Genomic DNA, 20,109 nt, shown 5'->3' with positions numbered 1-20,109 from the left:
GTATTGACATACGGTTTGACTGTATTTTTACCTAACTTTCTGTGGAATATATAAACCCCTAAAAATTAAGATTACAGGATAGCAATGATCACCAGAAATGCTCCTAGATCTTTTCTTACATAAGTTGTATGTCCTGTAAAAATGGATGAAAAGATAAAATGGCACTTCCAAAAGCAGTTTTCCTTATTTTCTGGTGAGTAGGTCGGAGTGGAGTATGGAGGGACAGACAGACAATCTTACTCTTCTCTGAACTGTTCCTTCAAGTTTCTCCATTTCTCCGAGAATAGCAGAAAGAAAAGATGACTTTCCAGATCCAACCTGTCCCACAACAGCAACTAAAGAGCCTTCAGGAATGCTGACACTCAAGCTGAAAATATTGAGGAAGAAATTAGTTATCCTCTTTGTAAACACTGCATCATGTATGGGTTGCAGTCATTGTAAGAAAGAAATACTCTTAAGGGTCCCTTCCAACTCAGGATATTCTATGATTCTATGATTCTATTTTACCCTCAGGACAATGAGAAATCAGTATTTCAGTTTGCATGCCTTTTAAATATATACCCTTCAGCAACATGCAATAATGACTTTAAGAATAAATTTGCTGATCTGCAGATTGAGAGGTTGTGTTTTCATCTGGTCACAATATAATCAAATGGGAGAATGTCTAACCAGTGCACACATTTACTTGTCTCAGGCCTGTAGTTTGCTTTTTACCTTGTTCTGACAACCTACAGCTAGACTTCTCATGTAGAAGCTACTGTACACAACGTGTGAAAAATATCTGAGTAAAAAAGGCTGTTCTTCATCCTCCACAAATTTTGCTGTCAAAACATGTACAACCTGATCTCATAAACTTTTGCATACATAGAGAGCCACTTCCTCTACCTGTACTCCAGCTATCTGGATCTAAGCATGTTCTAAACCAAAGGCCCTATGGTAAAATAAGCATAGCCCCCCTTCAGATTAAAGTTTGAAGCATAGATAAGGTTGAGAAAGACTGTACACAGAGACTATACCAGGCTTTAATGACATCTGCTGAAACCAGCTTATGCCTGGAAATTATACTGCAGGCTATGGCAAGTGATCCCCTCTATCCCTGAGATGAACAGAGTAGACAGCATGGTGAGAGGGTTAGATTGGGTGGGTGCTAACCACTTCAGCTGCCCTAGTAAAATTGAATAGAGCTTATCAAGTAGGTTCTTCATTCTACTCCAGGGCATGATTATTCCGTTTTCTTACTAACACTGCAATGAATTCATTGTGTAGCAGCTTAAAAATATCTGAATTTATACCTAAAAAATACCTCATTAAGAAATGACAAACAAAAAAGGAGCGTTTTCAGGCAAGAGAGACCACTGTAAGAAAAGCAAACTTTGTTCTTTCCAAAGAAACTTAAACCTTCCTTGTGCAAACTGAAGTGTGAAACAATAGGAGTGCTATGTTGCAGAACCATATGCTATGTGGTTCCTCTTAGAGCATGAGGGAGTCCAGGTCAGATTTGACTTTCCAGAGCACACTGATCACATGGGATACTCTGCAAATAACAGTGTGTGTTCTTTCTGGTGTCTTCATCATGAACTAGTCCTAACCCTGAAAATCTTTATAGATGTCACACTCTACTGAAAGAGCTCATAAAAAGTAATGAATAAATATCTTACTTTTTTAAGATTGGCAGGCCATTTTTCTCCCAGCGGAAAGAAGCACCAATAAACCCAACAGCATGATCTGTTGTAGTAAAGGAAAAAGAACACAGTTGCTAATCCATCCCCTCAGTTGAGGTTCTTAATGATCACCCATTTAAACTAATGAGCAATTAAAAATGAGTAACTGCAGCTTACTTCCACTGTAGCTTGTATTAACATCCTCAGGGTTAAGATCCTCAGCACACAGAAAATCCTCTAAACGTCTCAGAGAAACCTTGGTCTGCAAGATGAACATACAGCACAACCTGTGCTACCTAAATTCTTAAATAATACTTAAAAACAAAAACAAAAAACAATCAAACAAAAAATAAACCAACAAAAAAAAAACCTCTGGACAGTATGAAAAGACATATTCCTTGTCCTAATTAAAGGTAGACAAAAATTGGTGTTCAGGGTAAATGAAGCCATAAGCAAGTGTTCACCTCCCTCTCCCCCAGGATCTACGCTGCCAGGTAACTATAAAATAACAGAGCATGCTTGACCTATCCAATGTTAAAATATACAGTTAATCCTTGAATGGCTAGTTCTTCTGATTAGATTGTTTTCAAACACAGTATTTTACTGTGAATGCAAATGTACTGTGACATAAAACGAGCTGAATTTACACTTTTGCTAATTTTATAAGCTAATAGAACTCAACCTTAGGAAAAGACAAGTTTTTGATCTTACAGTATGCTGACCATAAATGAAGTCACATCAGGATGAGTACCTGTTCACAGTGCTACCCATCCTTACAAAAAGCTGGGTTGTAAAAAAGCTGTGACAGAGTACATTCATGGGCAGCTCCTATAATGTACCTCTAATAAAGCCTTAAAAGCTAACAATTCCCAATCCATATAATATCCCTACTAGTACACCATTAGGGCTGAAGGTTGCTGATGGAATGCCCTCAGCAGCTCTACTTCTTTTTTCTCTAATTCTTTCAGCAGTGACTAGTGAAAAACAGTAATGCAGAGGCCACGTTGGGCCTCCCCTACTTGGTACCAAGGGCTCCAACATGTAACAATGTTTGAGTTATTTAAAAAGATGTGGCCCAAACTGGTCCCACTTTTCACTGGGAACTGCGAAGAGGAGAAGTTGAGTAAAAGCAGATGATTTTAGCTCAATCAAGGAAGAAAAGCCAGAAGTTGAAAGCTCAGTCGCAATCAACTGTTCCACCCCATTATCATTCCAGTTAAAAAACTGTGAGTCATCCTTTAAACAGCCTTCATGCTTCCCCTTCTGTAAAAATACTGTGCAGTTTCATCTTAGTAAAGTGTAACTTAAAATAACTGAATGACTTAATCATTCCTAGATATAGATGAAACACCAGAGAACAAGAAGACAGAATAAACATCAGCCTTTTACTGCCCTTAGTCATAATATGCTTACCTGGGCCACAGCAGAGATCACAGATGGCAAATCAAACAAAGGCAGTCGCAATATGTTAAATAAAGTAATAGATGTAAAAACTTTAGTTGCTGTTAAAATGTTCTCTTTGTCCAGATAAAAGAAGACTCCAAATGTAGCCAATGAGACCTTTTAAAATCAAAAAATGAAAAGAAAAATCACATTATAAATAAAATCTATTTTGTTTGCATTTGAAAGATGTGGAATTCCATTTCTGCTTCACATATAAACAGGGACTTCTCTGCATTTGCTGCACTTGGAAATTATTTCATGGTTGCAATGTTGAGTGCTGAAATACTTGGCCACTGGGGTTGACCCAACTGGACGTGCATGAAACTATTAAATAATTTTCCTATCTCAGGAATTGATTTCTTCATTTCGAAAACACTTAGACATGACATTTCATGCTGACATTTCAGCAAATTCACATTTTTTTCTTTTTGCTGTCTGTATGATATTGGTCATGAAGTAAAATTATTTACTGCAGATATCTTTATTTTTACCACCTCGATTTTTTTTTTTTTTTTCAAAAAAACGTATAGTCATCAGAGAATAAGATGGGCTACTACGCAGCAGATACTCGAGCCTTCAGAACTACCCAGAAACGCTTAAAGTTAAGAACCTGTCCTATGGGGTCTCATGTGCCATTTCTTGAGTTTAGGAGGAGTTTTGAACTAAAACAGGAGTCCTAAACTAGGAGTCATAAGAAAGTCCTAAATAATTTGATTATTTCACTGCACTTAATTTTGTGATTTTTTCTTACTCACTGCTTCAAGTATTTCAGTTATCCAGGTTACAAACCGGATGGCCTTAATGCCTAATGCCATCTCACCATACCTAAGGAATATTCATCCTCACTTAACTCACATATCGTGAGTTAAGCATCAGAATATTCCAGTCTGTGTAACTAAAGTTAAGAGTGGTCATTTATCCCTAATGAAAAATCCAGTTTGATCCATTTACTTTCCCATGAAGTTTAACAGAGATATTTAAAGATCCAAAGACATGAATGGCTTCCTGATACAATTCCACTGAAACAAAGCTAGAATGAATTCAGCTCATGGTTGTCTTTTTGTTGTTGTTATGTGTTTTTTGTTTTTGTTTTTCTTTTCCATTTATTTAGAGGTTTAGTGTTTGAGAAGGGTTTGCTAAAAATTTCAGATTGAAAATACACTCCCTTAAATCAGAAGTATAAAGAAAATAGTTATTTCTATGCAACAGATAAAGTGCAATTAAAACAGTGAAATGAGATTCAGAAGACATAAATTTGATTTCTCACTTTCTAGCAGAAGTCTTTAAAAGGTTACTCAATCCATAATCTCTTTGTCTTGTTGCTCTCCAGTTGTATAATTAATATTAGAACCTGTGACTTCAGATATATTGTGTTAATAATCTTTTTAAGATACTGTGAGGCAATGTTTGTGAGCAAACATTGTGAGCTACTAAAGCAATTGGAAATACAACAGTCTTGCATGAATGAATATTTTAATGAAACGAACCATGAAAGGAATACATGTCAATGTTAGCATGGAGTAAGTCGTCAGATAGCCAGATGACTTCAAAACATCCACTTCACGTTCTCTAATATTCATGACCTTCCTTTGATATGAAGGTTCCCATGCATAAAGTTTGAGGATCTAGACAAATCAAACAAAAACAAGTTTTTGAATAAAATAGTGATCGTGCTTCACAAAATAAGCTTAAGCTCCAAATGTCATTTTCAAATATACAAAAACACCAAACTATAAAAACTTTAATGTTTTACAAATATAAGTATGAGCTCAGGTAGCTGAAACTTAGGTTATTCTTATGGAAAGAATGCTCTAGTCCCCCTTAATTCTACACATTTCAACGTATTCCTATGCATCATAAATGATGAGTTGTTTTATTTCAGAATTGTATAAATAACGATTAAAACTAGGCAACTTTTAGAAGTGTTTTCTTTACATACCAAAATTTTAGTCTGCTAAAGGTTTTCAGACATCTACTAACACATTTTACATTCTAATAAAAATGTACTAAAATTAAGGCATCACAGATAAAGTTTTTCAAATAATATTAAACCATTAAATATCTTTCAAAAAAAACTTTAAGCACATTATGTTAAAATGTCCTCTTTATAAGCTTCTATCAATATTATCTGAAAGATTATTCACAGAACCCTATTTTTTTTAAATAACTTGTTTTCAGTCTTCACAAGTTAACAAAACCAAACACCACACCTTATTAGTTGTGGCATTACCTTTATTCCATGTAACATTTCACTTAGTAGCTTGACTCGTTGATCTGAGTATCTCATTTGACTTTTCTGGTTAAAAGACAGCAATATTTTCATTTTTCAGTGACAAAAAAAGGAAAGAAAATATGCAGTATATTTAGGTAATAATTATGTTTTACACTACTTTTGCCTTGCTGAAAAACACACTAGCACTGCAATTATATCATTTTCAGATATATATGTAAGTCATATAATCCATTACATAAAATAAAGGATTATTTAATACATTACAACAACATTTTCCCCCTAAAATATATATTAAGGAGTGCATTTCAATTTTTTTATTATTATTATTTTTTTAATTTTTAATCTCTTCTCTGCTATCATTATTTCCTTCATATTGAAAAAAAATCATAGAGCCATGGTTTGGGTTGGAATAGACCTTAAAGATCACCTAGTTCTATGCCACCCCTTGCTATCAGCAGGGTCACCTCCCACCAGACCAGGTTGCCCAAAGCCCCAACCAGCCTGGCCTTGAACACTTCCAGGGATGGGGCATCCACAGCTTCTCTGGGCAGCCTGTTCCAGTACCTCACCACTTTAATTATAAATATTTTTTTCCTAATATCTAATCTAAATTTACCCTCTTTTCATTTAAAGCTGTTACTCCTTGTCCTATCAGTATACTCCCTCATAAAGACACTCCCTATCTTTCCTGTAGGCCCCCTTTAGGTACTGGAAGGACCTATCAGGCTTCCAGTTCTCAGGGTGTTCAGGAAAACACCAGTACTTCTTTTCTCTCTCACATCTTAGTAGGAATCTAAGTATATGCGTACCAGCTGCATCTTCAAAAGAGGTGAGGGCTTTTCTTACTGTGATGTCTCTATACTATCACAGCCTAACAAAAAAATCTATGGATCTGTAGAAGAGTCTTCACTGCATGCTGCACTATCAAAGGCAGAATAAGTCAGACAGGTATTTGCCTTGATAGTAATGTAAAGCTTAGGGCTGTAGTGTTTGTTCCAGTGGACCTTGTGAAATTGTCAGTTAAAGTAATATGCAATTCATGCAAGAGAACCGTAGCATAAGAGAAGCAGGAAAGAAGCAGGAACACATATAGTACCTCTGTGGGAATTCTCATAAACATAACATATTCTCCTGAGGTTGAGAGAGCTGCTTAGCCTAAATAATAGAAGTGAAAGAGGGCCATAATCCTACAAAATCCCTTATTTAATAGAATTAACTCATGTAATATGCAAAAACATAACTGCTTCTAAACTGAGTCATATAGCAATTTTTACTAATACAAATGTATTGTTTCAGTGTAATGAACATTTAGGTATGCAATCTAAATAGTAGTTTAGCTATGAAACATATTGCTTTCTTACTGAAGTTATGCTCCCCCACTTTCCCCTCTAGTGGAAAACAGCTACAATGTTGGGTTGTTTATTGTTTTGGTTTTAATTTTGATGTGCCAATATAATTCCTATGCCTGCATAATTTTACCCCCCCCCCCCTCCTTCATTTCTGCATTACAACAATTAAACCTCTCCTTACCATGTCTATTTAAATGTCTCACCTTCAGACTTTTTACTTTGGCTGCAATAAGTGCGTTTATAGGTATAACCAAAAGAAGCACTGCTACACCTGCTAGAGCAGAGGAGCCAAGTTCTTTCCAGAGAAAGACAACAGCCACAATGATCTGAAAAGGTGCTGACCATAACAGGTTGATGTTTACAGTTAGCTCCATGAGTTGCTGAGCATCTGCCGACATCAGGTTCACAATTTCCCCAGTTGTATACTTTCGTTGTGAAGAATTTGCTAAAGTTAAGGCCTGCAACCAGAAAATAGAGAGGGTAAAAGTTGCAAAAATCAACAATTTTGATGGGTTTAACTTCCCAGGAAAAGCTAAAAGAAGGGATGATAAATAGTAAAGCAAAGCTGAACTCAGTGAAACAAACTTGCAACTCCTCATGGTAAATAAAGAGGACACCATAGCACAAAGAGAGCTCAGAAAGGCTCAGCTGTGGAGGAATGGTTAAGTGAAGTAGGTCATGTGAATGTTGAGCAACTAGGAGGTCGCGAGTTAACAAAGTATCGAACACAGCTCATATGAGTCTGAGAAAGTACGTAAATGCGGCCTGGGAAGGAATGTACGTTCTGGGAGGTTTCAGGGAGGTTTCAGGTACAAGGACATGATATCTGTTGGTATGCTGGGAAAGTACTAACTGTGTTACTTTGGTGGGAAACTAGCTGATAGAATAGAGAAATGCACTAACCAATCATGAGCTTAGCTTTTGCAATATGTATGAGCTAATTATATTGAATTAGATAAAAGACGACTGAGCTATCCAATAAATCGAAGTTCACTGATCACTCATATTGAGCGTCTGTGTCTTCCTTCCGTTGACAACAAATGTCCTCGCAACACTCAGCTTTGGGCTAGCTTGGATCTTCCAAGTGCAGGAAGCAACAGGCTTCACAGCAAGCACAAGTGCAGCGGGCTGACACCACATGTCCAGGTGTCTGAGGACTGATACCCAGCCAAATCACACACACACTCTTGCTGTGACTCACATTTTTCCACTGTATCACCTGGAATTCCTGCACAAAACTAGACGGTGCTGCAGCAACTCCACCATCCATTCCACATGCAAAACTCAACCTGATCTGATATTCACTGACTCTATTCAGAGAGAGGACCAAGCTATCTCTCTGACCTGTAGCTGTGGAAACTTGCCAGATGACATGCCCACTCTAGTTGCAGCCTCATACTATATTCCCCTGTTCATGACTTGATGTACTGACACATCCTCATACATGACATGAGAGAAAGAATTCCTCCATTTTCCTGAGTTGCAGCTGACAAGTGAAATGCTGTGTAGTGGTTCAGAAAATACCTGAAAAGGCCATGCCAAAAGGTTTATTTGAATACCTTGAGGAAAAAACGATTGCATTTTAAATTGGCTACTTTACTTCAGATTGGGATTATGTCTTGTCTTCCTTAACATTTGCTTTGTTGTCAAATACTGCAGTAAAAATACCAATGTGTTGTGTTTGTAACAGAGTGAATTAAAGGTGCAGCACTGAGAAAACAGCTTCATCTCATATGCTTCGGGACCCAGGGTGCCCTGAGCTGGAGGACCGGGACGGTGGGGATGACAAACTCCCAACCGACCCTGAACGTGTGCGGGATTTGCTACTCCACCTGGATCCCTACAAGTCCATGGGTCCGGATGGGATTCATCCCCGGGTGCTGAAAGAGCTGGCGGACGTCATCGCGGAACCTCTCTCAATTATTTTTCAACGATCCTGGGAATTTGGAGAGGTCCCGGTAGACTGGAAGCTGGCAAATGTTGTGCCGATTTTCAAGAAGGGTCAGAAAGAAGACCCTAGCAATTACAGGCCTGTCAGTCTCACGTCAGTGCCTGGTAAAATCATGGAGAAGATGGTTCTCGAACTTATTGAGGCACACCTGGGGGACAAAGCAGTCATTGGTCCCAGCCAGCATGGGTTTGTGAAGGGTAGGTCCTGCCTAACTAACCTGATTTCCTTTTATGATAAGATCACCCGTATGGTGGACCAAGGGAAACCAGCTGATGGGATTTTTTTGGACTTCAGCAAGGCTTTTGACACGGTTTCCCATAGGATCCTACTGGACAAAATGTCCACCATACAGCTAAATAAAAACATCATACGATGGGTGAGCAATTGGCTAACGGGCAGGGCCCAAAGGGTTATGGTAAATGGGGCTGCATCAGGCTGGCGGGCGGTCACCAGTGGGGTCCCTCAAGGGTCCATTTTAGGGCCGGTACTTTTCAATATTTTTATAAACAATCTGGATGTAGGAATAGAAGGTATTTTGAGCAAGTTTGCTGATGACACCAAATTTGGAGGAGTTGTGGACTCGAATGAGGGTGGAAAGGCCTTGCAGAGGGATCTGGATAGGTTGGAGAGCTGGGCGATCACCAACCGCATGAAGTTCAATAAGAGCAAGTGCCGGGTCCTGCACCTGGGACGGGGAAACCCTGGCTGCACGTACAGACTGGGCGATGAGACGCTGGAGAGCAGCCTAGAAGAGAGGGATCTGGGGGTCGTGGTAGACAGCAAGTTGAATATGAGCCAGCAGTGTGCCCTGGCAGCCAGGAGGGCCAACCGTGTCCTGGGGTGCATCAAGCACAGCATCGCTAGTAGGTCAAGGGAGGTGATTGTCCCGCTCTACTCTGCGCTGGTGCGGCCTCACCTCGAGTACTGTGTGCAGTTCTGGGCACCACAGTATAAAAAGGACACGAAACTGTTGGAAAGTGTCCAGAGGAGGGCTACGAAGATGGTGAAAGGTCTGGAGGGGAAGACATACGAAGAACGGCTGAGGTCACTGGGCCTGTTCAGCCTGGAGAAGAGGAGGCTGAGGGGAGACCTCATCACAGTCTACAACTTCCTCGTAAGGGGGTGTCGAGAGGCAGGAGACCTTTTCTCCATTAACACCAGTGACAGGACCCGCGGGAACGGGGTTAAGCTGAGGCAGGGGAAATTTAGGCTTGACATCAGGAGGGGGTTCTTCACACAGAGGGTGGTTGCACACTGGAACAGGCTCCCCAGGGAAGTGGTCACTGCACCGAGCCTGTCTGAATTTAAGAAGAGATTGGACTGTGCACTTAGTCACATGGTCTGAACTTTTGGGTAGACCTGTGCAGTGTCAAGAGTTGGACTTGATGATCCTTAAGGGTCCCTTCCAACTCAGAATATTCTATGATTCTATGCTATACAGTAACAGCATTCTAAACATTTTAATGTTTTGTAGGTCACACACAGATACTTTCAATATTACATTATGAGCACTTTCCTCTCTCACAGTTAGTAATAATCTCAACTTTAATAAGAAATACTGCAGGTAATGTAAGTTACACATAGATTTATACAGCAGTTAACCTACTGCACATTCAAATCAAGTGAAAATCAGTTTCATTTAAATCAAGGAGAAAAAAATTCAACCTCCAGAGGAGACAAAGTGGCAAACTTCAGTTTGTTATATTCACTTCGACTGTACAGCAAAAGCTGTGATCACATACATCCTTGCTTTTTCTCTGTAATTCTAGCCTGAAATATTTTCCTATGTCATTCAGTAAATTTGGGGAAATTATCCCATAATCATAGAACCATTTGGGTTGAAAAGGACCCATAAGAATTATCAAGTTCAACCTGCCCATGGCAGGGACATCTTTCTCTAGATCCAGTTGCTCAAAGCCCCATACTACCCAACACTGAACACTTCCAGTGATGGGTCACACAACTTCCCTGGACAACCTATTCCAGTGTCACACCACCCTCTTTGTGAAAGATTTCTTCCTTATATCCAAACTAAATCTAATAAAAATAGGAAGAGCTCAGCTTGTAACAGGTTGCTGAAAAAAGAATTTAACTGCAAGATTGGAGCATCTGAAGAGAAATGCTGTTGAAATTACAAATTCTTATGCATAAAAATCATCACAATATAAAGTCAATCTGTAAGCCTGTCACCAGTTTATAGTATCTTTGGTTTTGATCATGCTGAGAAGCTTATTTTATTTTTTTGTTTGTTTCGAAAGAAAACAGAATGCATGATTACCTTTTTGTATAGCAGGCAAACAACGGCAGTCTTGATTTTGACTGCAGTAAGCATATTGTTACGCTGGTATAGCTGATGTAGGAGAGTTTGTGAGAAAGCTACAAAAAAAAGGGCAATAGCGTAGCCATATCCACTTCCATACGAACTAGGGTGATTTTCACTTAGAGTTATCATTGACCTGTAAATGAAGCAAAATAAAATTTTAGACTCTGTGCACATAGTCAACAACCAACAATATAAAGTTCACTAAATTGACATACTGGCAACTTGTTTAATTAAATCCATTTTGCATCCAGGCATGTCATGAAGACAAACCACATTAAAAATAGTGTTTTACTATTTGTTAGCCTAGAAAAAATTATCAAACACTATTCTAAAAATTAATTGGCTAGTGCTGACTTCGCTGGCAATGCAGTACAAATAAAGAACAGCACAAAAGAAAAAAAACAGAGCATTTTAATTGTGAAGTCACAAAGGCTGCACCTACCAACTACAAAAGTGAGAAAATAAATCTGAAGGAAAATTAATTCTTATGTTGGTGTTAGCAAAAGTTTATCTTAAATAACCAGCAACTGTGGTATCTTCAAACAGATCTTGAAACAGGTCAACAGGTTTGTTCAGCATCCCAGGATACAACAGAATTTCCCTGACACAGGGTATGGAAGTTAACAATAATTCTGTTCATTATTAGTTTTCTTTATAAAAGCACAAGATAAATTCTTTATACTTTTCTGTTAAGCATAATATCCATCCACCTTATGATATTAATAACATTAGAAGAGAGTTACCACAGTTTTCCCAGAAACCTTGGAACTATAGACATTGTTGTACATTTAATTTTTTTTATTATTTTTTTTTTGTAAAAGTAGAGACACAAAAATATTAACAAAAAGCAGGAAACTTAAATATCTCAGCACTTCACTTTTTCTTCTTTTGTTTTTTTTTTTTTTTTTTTTAATATTTGATTTTGTATTTAACTATATTTAACACTTAAATATTGTGGAAATGAGTTTATATTGCTTTTATCTCAGTCTGTCAGTCAATAAACTGATCACTTTGAGCTTTCCCTCATTAGATCATTTACAGATAATCACTGAAGGAAAAAAAAATAAAAACACACAAAAAAAAACACCCCATCTTTACACATCTAAGCTGTTGCTTAGTTTGGTTTTAATACCGGTAACCCTTGATTATTACTAATCATCTTTAAACATACAGTAAAACACATTAACAACTTACTTCATTATTTGTGAACTCATGAAAGGCAGAATGTCAGCTGCAACTTTTAGAAAAGCAACTTTAATCAATAAAAATTTAAATGTTTGCCATAGTGGCAAAATCAAAGATTGCTTATGGAAACTCGTTGTCTTGCTTTTGCATAGCATTCTTTTGATGTAAGAAGCCTGCAAGATTACAAAAATATGTAGATAATTAACAAATGAAATGATTTCATCCCTCTACCCCACCTACAAATATAACGTATGTAACATAAAGTGTCCATTTCAAGTCATGTTTGTACTTATGTTCTGAAGAAGCACATTTCCTATAGTCAGGACTGAAGAAAAACTGTGGTAAGAAATGAACTGTGGTTTTATGTAATCTGGCTAGAAATCTTTTAGGAAAGGAAAAATATTGTTTTTAGGGTTGTCAAGAAGCCCTACAAAATCAGAAAATAATTTAATCCTCAAATGATTGTCACAGGTCAAAAAACTTAGCAGACTTTTAAGAACTTTATGTCTAAGGTTGAAAAAAAATGTTAGCTGTTCTTGATTATCACCGCCATCAATCCTGCAGCAGACTTTTGGATTTCTTTCCTCCATTGCTTTTCAAAGTTAGGACACACGCTGTATGGTGAATCACTTTCATTCAGCTCAAACAGGTCATCCCTCTCCAATGGTTTTTTATAGCCTATAGATATTAGCCTGAAAAACAAACAAACAAAAAAGCAAACAACGAATTTAGACAGCATGAAATACAGGAAAAAAAAAAAAAAACACACAGACATACAAACTCAAAAAGTTAAGGATATCATTTTGGGTATATAAATAAACTCCATATTCAAAATAATATATGTAATCTTATAAAGGCTACAGCCTAACACTGGAACATACTTACAGTCACCTTAAATATACTGAAATTTACCTGAAGTAAGAAGGTCCCAAACAGACTGAGTAAACTTTTTACTTCAAAGTCTGTCTACATTTCTGATCCCATATTTCTCTACAGGAAAATACAGTATTTCACAAACAAACCTGTGTAGCACCATTACACAGTTACTACTATAATTGGGAATTAAATCTTATTTTTTTAATTCTCAGATTGCATTATGTTGTGACTCACTTCTAACCAAGGTAACAACCTTAAACTGCTGGGGTTCAGCACAAGTATGATGGAAGTTTCCTTACTGCAGATCTTCATGTATTAAAATTTTGTTTCAGCAAAGTGCTGTTACTCACTTTATTGTTAAAAAGATGTGAAATCAGTCTTAAAAGTGGCAAAATAGGGCTGATGAACAAGCTACAAGAATTCCGTTTCAAAGAATAACTGTTGACCTGTATTTTTTGACAGGCAGGACAGATTTCAGAGAACTTGCCATCCCATTCCTGAGATGGAAAAAATGCAGCAGGACTAATGTGGACAATCTTATGCACCTTAAAGAAAGCCCCAAACATCTGGGAAGCAGCAAGAGACACATACACGGACACAGGAGTGTTTCCTGTCAGTGGCAGCTGTAATGCTTTTAGGCTGGTGGTGATTTTCCTTCCTGAGGGCTGAAATGCAGATGCAGTGTCCATCTTCTCTAGAGCGTGCTTCCAGTGCAGACTTCTGTGCCAATCAGTGCCAGTGCTGGGCTTCGTGTTAATGTGTGTGCCATTGTGCTTAGCACAGTATGCAGAGTAAGATTCAGAAACTTTTGTTGGAAGTAACAAAATTCTAGTGGGGGTGGACCTCACTATCCATATGGGCCTCCTTTCTACTGAAACTGTAACATCAAAGACAAAGCGTATTTGTCCTACACTTGATAAATTTAGGCAAAAACAACACTGCCTTGTACTATGAGCACCAGCTTTTGAGAAGATGAGGAAAGCAGACCAATTAATACTTAAGTTATGCAGAATGACATTGGCTATTCATCTCAGTGCTAAAAACCACTGCTGCCTCCAGCTATTTGGTAAACTGATTTACCAAATGCCCTTCACAGTGCAATCTCTGCATTGCATGAATGCTGAGGAAACATAATATGGCATTACATGTTTATTATATAACAATTAATTTGAGACTTTTTCATTTAGATTGCAAGCACTGAAGGTGAGTTTAACAATTTATTACTCTTGTTTGCTTCTGCTTGGGAAGAGGGATCATATATAATACTTACAGTATTAATTTAATTGCATCCAGTAACCTATTTCATCATAAACCAAGCTCTAACTGAGCAGAACTGAAATCTTAACACCCCAGCCCACTCCCTTCTTTTCGTTAAACATTATGGAACTGGTTAAAAAACACAATGTTTTGTTAAAAAACAAAACCAAAAAACACAAATGTCCCATACTGGACATTTGGGTTAACATTATGACATAACAAACAAATAAATATTATATGAATGTACTGTACTCAGTAGACTGCATACTTTGGTATGGTACAGAAAGACTGGTAACAACCACAGCTACTCTGAAAATGGTGTACTCTTGAACTCCAGCCCTGTTGAAGGTAACCAAATACTCCCAGTGCTTTAAATAATCTGATTGTTTTGTCTCAGCTTATTAAGTGCAGATACCATTTTCAGTTTTTGCTTAAAAATAATAATGTTGAATAAAGCAAGCCATAGTTACCATACTCCTAAAATACTTTTTCTCACTTAAAATGTTCATATAGGTCTGGCTTAAATGATTTGGAAAAAAAAAAAAAAAAGAAAACTGTTACATCTTCTGACTATTACTCATTCATAACACGAGATTGTTTGAAATACCATCCAAAATATTAAGTGACTGGAAGACGCATGACTTCATACAGCTGAACTTTTAGTTCCTATTTTTGAGTGGAAAAAATCTTAAGAAGCAGAGGGACTCTCCTGGTCTTCTTAAACAGGTGATCTACTGTAATGATGTACGGCCTGACATAAACAAGGGAGGAAGACAAATATGAAGTCAGCTATTTTAAAAACACCTTAAATGTACCACTGAGTATTTGTTCCTGGAGATCTAACAAACTGTTATGTCACTATAACAAGCACAAAGAAAACCTTACTTTATTTTTTGTCTATTGCCAAACTTTACAAAGGAGAAATAATAAATAAAAAATAGCCTATTTGGGGCACTTAAATCCTGTGGCTAAAAGTAGTTTCTATCACAAAAAGAATGCTGTGCTATCAAAAAATAGTATGATCTCTAAAAATGGTAAACTTTGATTTTTGTATAAAAATTTAACAGCAATCTCAGTCTCAAGCTACGGATAAAGCCTGAATGACAGCGTGGAATGTGCAAGCTCTGTAATTCAGAATTTATCAATGAACTTTAACAAGCTACTTATTAAGTTCTTACCTGCTAAACCAGGCATATGTTAATTTACTGAGGCAAAAAACATTTTCCTCAGGGCTGCATTTCTGTTTAAAAAAAAAAAAAAAGGGGAAAAAAAAAAAAGGCATGTTACTTGAAAGACTAAAGAACTTTTTCCCTCTTAGTATTCCTTAATAGTTCTTAGGAGCTATTTAATTCTAATCTACAACACTGCCTACACTTAACATTGCTTTTTTGTTGTTTGTTTGTTTTGGTTCCTGCTCCCACCAATAAATTCTAACACAAGGTATGGAGAATGAGAGATCTTCCGTTTCATGACTTAATAAATTTCACAACTCAACTTGCAGTGAGACGATAATTAACCATCACTTAAGCTTGGTATTGCACTGTTTATACACACTCCAGAGTATTAAACCAACAGTAAACCATGCCCAATATAAGCAAGCGTTCCTTAAATTTTGAGGGTTAAAATCTTGATTTATTCTTCCCCTATTTGAAAACCTGGCTACTGGAAGCAATCAACTGCTAATATCTAAAGAAAAGCAACCTCCTTTCAGACATTAAGAGATGAAGTACTTCTAACGTGTACTGTACAGGTGAAGGAAGAGAGAAGAGTATTAGGATCATGTACTGCTGCCTGTTCATATCCTACTGGAGATAAAGGCAATACAGGAAAACAAGCATGCAGTGTCCCGCACTGCCCGAGGAATTTGTATCCACACCCAAGGAGCCTTTAGCACCCCTAGGGCGTAACTTCAGTCCCTCAGTAATTCAGCAACACCTTGAACTAATTTCTAACAGGAGGTGCAGTTACGGTTCTTTTCGGTAGGTGGTGTGAAGAAACCACCTATGAAAAACGCTGCCGGTGCTCTGAGATCCTATATTGAAAAAATGTGGAAAATACAATTGTTCTTGCACTTTCGGTGAAAAAGGACTGAATGATAATCCAGGAAACAAGTACGTAAGGAAAATGTACATGCTCCTTCTGTAACAAGCATATCTCCTTGTGCGCCTACTTGCCCTTTGCTATCAGATGTAAATATTCATCACAGATCATGGCAACTTCGGGATTTTATATTCATGCAGCACCGCTTGCCTGAAATGCCGTCTTTTACTATTAAAGAAGCTTTGGGCACGAACATTTTCTGGTCAAATCCTGCTCCTATTTCTATCCAAGGCAAAGCTCCTACTTCCTTAAGAAAGACTAAAAAAAAAAAAAAAAAAAAAAAAAGTGAGCAAATGCCCGGCCTAGCGACCTCGTATGAATTCACAGGATACGTCCCAGGACGCCTGTGGTGCAACACAGTCCTTGTTAACTGCGTGTTAGCACGGGGCTGCGGGGACACCTGCACCAAACCCCGTCACGACTACGCCCCTCCGCCGCCCTCCTCACGACTCCCTCCCGCTGCCTCCCCCTCGTCCCACGGCGGCAGCTCCCCCGCGGCTGGGCTGGGCTGTGCTGAACCGGCCCGGCCCGGCCTTGCCTTGCCTCCCCGGCCCGCCCGGCCGCCCCCACCTTTTCGCCGCTCGGGCTCAGGCGCTCGTAACTGCCGGCCATGGCCGGGCCGCCCCGCGCACACTGGGCGGGGACAGGGCGGGCGCTGCTGCCTCTGCCACCTCCGCCCTCGGGGCTTCAGGGCTTGACCTATCGGAAGGCGGGGGGGGAGAGGAACATGTAATGCCGTGCAAGGTTGTTTGGTGGTATGACTGACAACATGAGTTTAAAATCACAGAATGACAGAATTTCTAGGTTGGAAGAGACCTCAAGATCATCGAGTCCAACCTCTGACCTAACACTAACAGTCCCCACTAAACCATATCCCTAAGCTCTACGTCTAAACGTCTTTTAAAGACTTCCAGGGATGGTGACTCCACCACTTCCCTGGGCAGCCTGTCCCAGTGTCTAACAACCCTTTCGGTAAAGAAGTTCTTCCCAACATCCAACCTAAAACTCCCCTGGTGCAACTTAAGCCCATTCCCCCTCGTCCTGTCACCAGGCACGTGGGAGAACAGGCCAACCCCCACCTCGCTACAGCCTCCTTTAAGGTACCTGTAGAGAGCGATAAGGTCACCCCTGAGCCTCCTCTTCTCCAGGCTGAACAAGCCCAGCTCCCTCAGCCGCTCCTCGTAGGACTTGTTCTCCAGGCCCCTCACCAGCTTCGTCGCCCTTCTCTGCACCCGCTCAAGCACCTCCATGTCCTTCTTGTAGCGAGGGGCCCAAAACTGAACTGAACACAGTACTCGAGGTGCGGCCGAGTACAGGGGGACGATCACCTCCCTAGCCCTGCTGGTCACACTCTTTCTTATGCAAGCCCGGATGCTGTTGGCCTTCTTGGCCACCTGAGCACACTGCTGCCTCATATTCAGCCGACTATCCACCATCACTCCCAGGTCCTTCTCTGCCTGGCAGCTCTCCAACCACTCATCTCCCAGCCTGTAGCTCTGCTTGGGGTTATTGCGCCCCAGGTGCAGGACCCGGCACTTGGCCTTGTTGAACTTCATGCAGTTGACCTCAGCCCATCGGTGCAGCCTATCCAGATCCTCCTGCAGAGCCTTCCTACCCTCAAGCAGATCGACACACGCACCTAGCTTGGTGTCATCTGCGAACTTACTGAGGGTGCACTCAATGCCCTTGTCCAGATCACTGATGAAGATATTAAAGAGGACTGGCCCCAGCACCAAGCCCTGGGGAACGCCACTAGTGACTGGCCTCCAGCTGGACTTGACTCCATTCACCACGACTCTTTGGACCCGGCTATCCAGCCAGTTTCTAACCCAACGAAGCGTGCGCCAGTCCAAGTCAAGAGCAGCCAGTTTCTTGAGGAGAATGCTGTGGGAGACGGTGTCAAAAGCCTTGCTGAAGTCAAGGTAGACCACATCCACAGCCTTTCCCTCATCCACCCAGCGCGTCACTTTGTCATAGAAGGAGATCAGGTTCGTCAAGCAGGACCTGCCTTTCATAAACCCATGCTCACTGGGCCTGATCGCCTGCTTGCCCTGCAAGTGCTGCGTGATGACTCTCAAGAGGATCTGCTCCATGAGCTTCCCTGGCACTGAGGTCAAACTGAGAGGCCTGTAGCTTCCCAGGTCTGCCCTCCGGCCCTTCTTGTAGATGGGCGTCACATTTGCTAGCCGCCAGTCAACTGGGACCTCCCCCGATAGCCAGGACTGTTGATAAATGATGGTAAGGGGCTTGGCCAGCTCCTCTGCCAGTTCTCTCAGTACCCCTTGGGTGGATCCCATCCGGCCCCATCAACTTGTCCACATCCAAGTGCCGTAGCAGGTCACCAACCAGTTCTTTGTGGATAGTGAGGGCCACATCCTGCTCCCCATCCCCTTCCACCAGCTCAGGGTACTGGGTATCCAGAGAACAACCGGTATTGCCGCTAAAGACTGAGGCGAAGAAGGCACTAAGTACCTCCGCCTTTTCCTCATCTCTTGTAACTAGGTTTCCCCCCGCATACAGTAAAGGATGGAGATTCTCCTTAGTCCTCCTTTTTGTGTTGATGTATTTGTAAAAAGACTTTTTGTTGTCTTTAACGGCAGTAGCCAGATTGAGCTCCAGATGAGCTTTGGCCTTCCTAATTTTGTCCCTGCACAGCCTCGCAACATCCTTATAGTCCTCCCTAGTGGCCTGTCCACTTTTCCAAAGATTATAAACCCTCTTTTTTCTCCTAAGATCAAGCCACAATTCTCTGTTCAGCCAGGCTGGTCTTCTTCCCCGCCAGCTCGTCTTTGGGCACGTGGGGACAGACCGCTCCTGCGCCATTAAGATTTCCCTCTTGAAGAGCACCCAGCCTTCCTGGACTCCTCTGCCCTTCAGAACCACCTCCCAAGGGACTCTACCAACCAGTGTCCTCAGCAGCACAAAGTCAGCCCTCCGGAAGTCCAATACAGCGGTTTTACTGGTCCCCTTCCTGGCCTCGCCAAGAATAGTGAACTCCACCATTTTGTGGTCACTCTGCCCAAGACAGCTCCTGACAATCACATCCTCCACCAGTCCTTCTCTGTTTGTGAAGAGAAGGTCTAGCGGGGCGCCACCCCGGGTAGGCTCACTAACCAGCTGTGTCAGGAAGCTATCTTCCACGCTCTCCAGAAACCTCCTACACTGCTTCTCTAGGCTGTGTTGTGCTTCCAGGATATGTCAGGGAAGTTGAAGTCCCCCACGAGAACAAGCGCTGAAGATTTCGCAACTTCTGTCAGCTGCCTGTAGAATTCCTCATCCGTCTCCTCATCCTGGTTCGGCGGTCTATAACAGACCCCAACCAGGACACTAGCCTTGTTGTCCCTGCCGATCCTAACCCAAAGGGACTCGCCCTTGTCATTCCCAGCCTCGAGTTCTACAACATCGAAAGACTCTCCAATATAGAGAGCCACACCCCTTCTGTGCTGTCTGTCCCTTCTGAAGAGCTTATAGCCAGGCATTGCAGCACTCCAGTCATGAGACTGATCCCACCACATCTCCGTGATGGCAACCAAGCCGTAGCCTGCCTGCTGCACGATGGCTTCCAGCTCCTCCTGTTTGTTACCCATGCTGCGTGCATTGGTGTAGATGCACTTCAGCTGGGCCATTGCCTTATCCTCCGGCCTTGCTATTGTTCCCTCTGGCACAGCTCCAACAATCCTTGCTTCAGCCCCATCCCCCTTCTTACGTAGTTTAAAGCCCTCTCAACGAGC

At 40.7% G+C, this 20,109-nt stretch overlaps 1 protein-coding gene across 3 annotated transcripts in view; it reads right to left on the bottom strand.

Moving 5' to 3' along the window:
• The window catches only part of LOC309877934 (multidrug resistance-associated protein 1-like), a gene marked incomplete at its 5' end in the record, with an annotated part of 35,610 nt that extends 18,620 nt beyond the window's left edge, over positions 1–16,990 (bottom strand). For 2 of the 3 annotated variants that reach the window (XM_082759867.1, XM_082759866.1), the window contains 10 exons: positions 241–367; positions 1,659–1,725; positions 1,839–1,923; positions 3,075–3,221; positions 4,592–4,729; positions 5,335–5,400; positions 6,890–7,144; positions 10,916–11,093; positions 12,155–12,318; positions 12,693–12,812. In XM_082759867.1, coding sequence (XP_082615993.1) covers positions 241–367; positions 1,659–1,725; positions 1,839–1,923; positions 3,075–3,221; positions 4,592–4,729; positions 5,335–5,400; positions 6,890–7,144; positions 10,916–11,093; positions 12,155–12,318; positions 12,693–12,698 — 1,233 coding nt within the window. Of the gene's footprint in view, positions 1–240; positions 368–1,658; positions 1,726–1,838; positions 1,924–3,074; positions 3,222–4,591; positions 4,730–5,334; positions 5,401–6,889; positions 7,145–10,915; positions 11,094–12,154; positions 12,319–12,692; positions 12,838–15,456; positions 15,519–16,948 lie in introns of those variants that run through there. The other variant, XM_082759865.1, reaches the window with a different exon arrangement.
• Positions 16,991–20,109: the final 3,119 nt, after the last annotated feature.

This window comes from Aythya marila, assembly GCF_965140915.1.
Source record: "Aythya marila genome assembly, chromosome: 1".
Lineage (NCBI taxonomy): Eukaryota > Metazoa > Chordata > Aves > Anseriformes > Anatidae > Aythya > Aythya marila.
The sequence above is the reverse complement of the archived record's forward strand: the minus strand, read 5'-3'. Positions and strand labels throughout refer to the sequence as shown.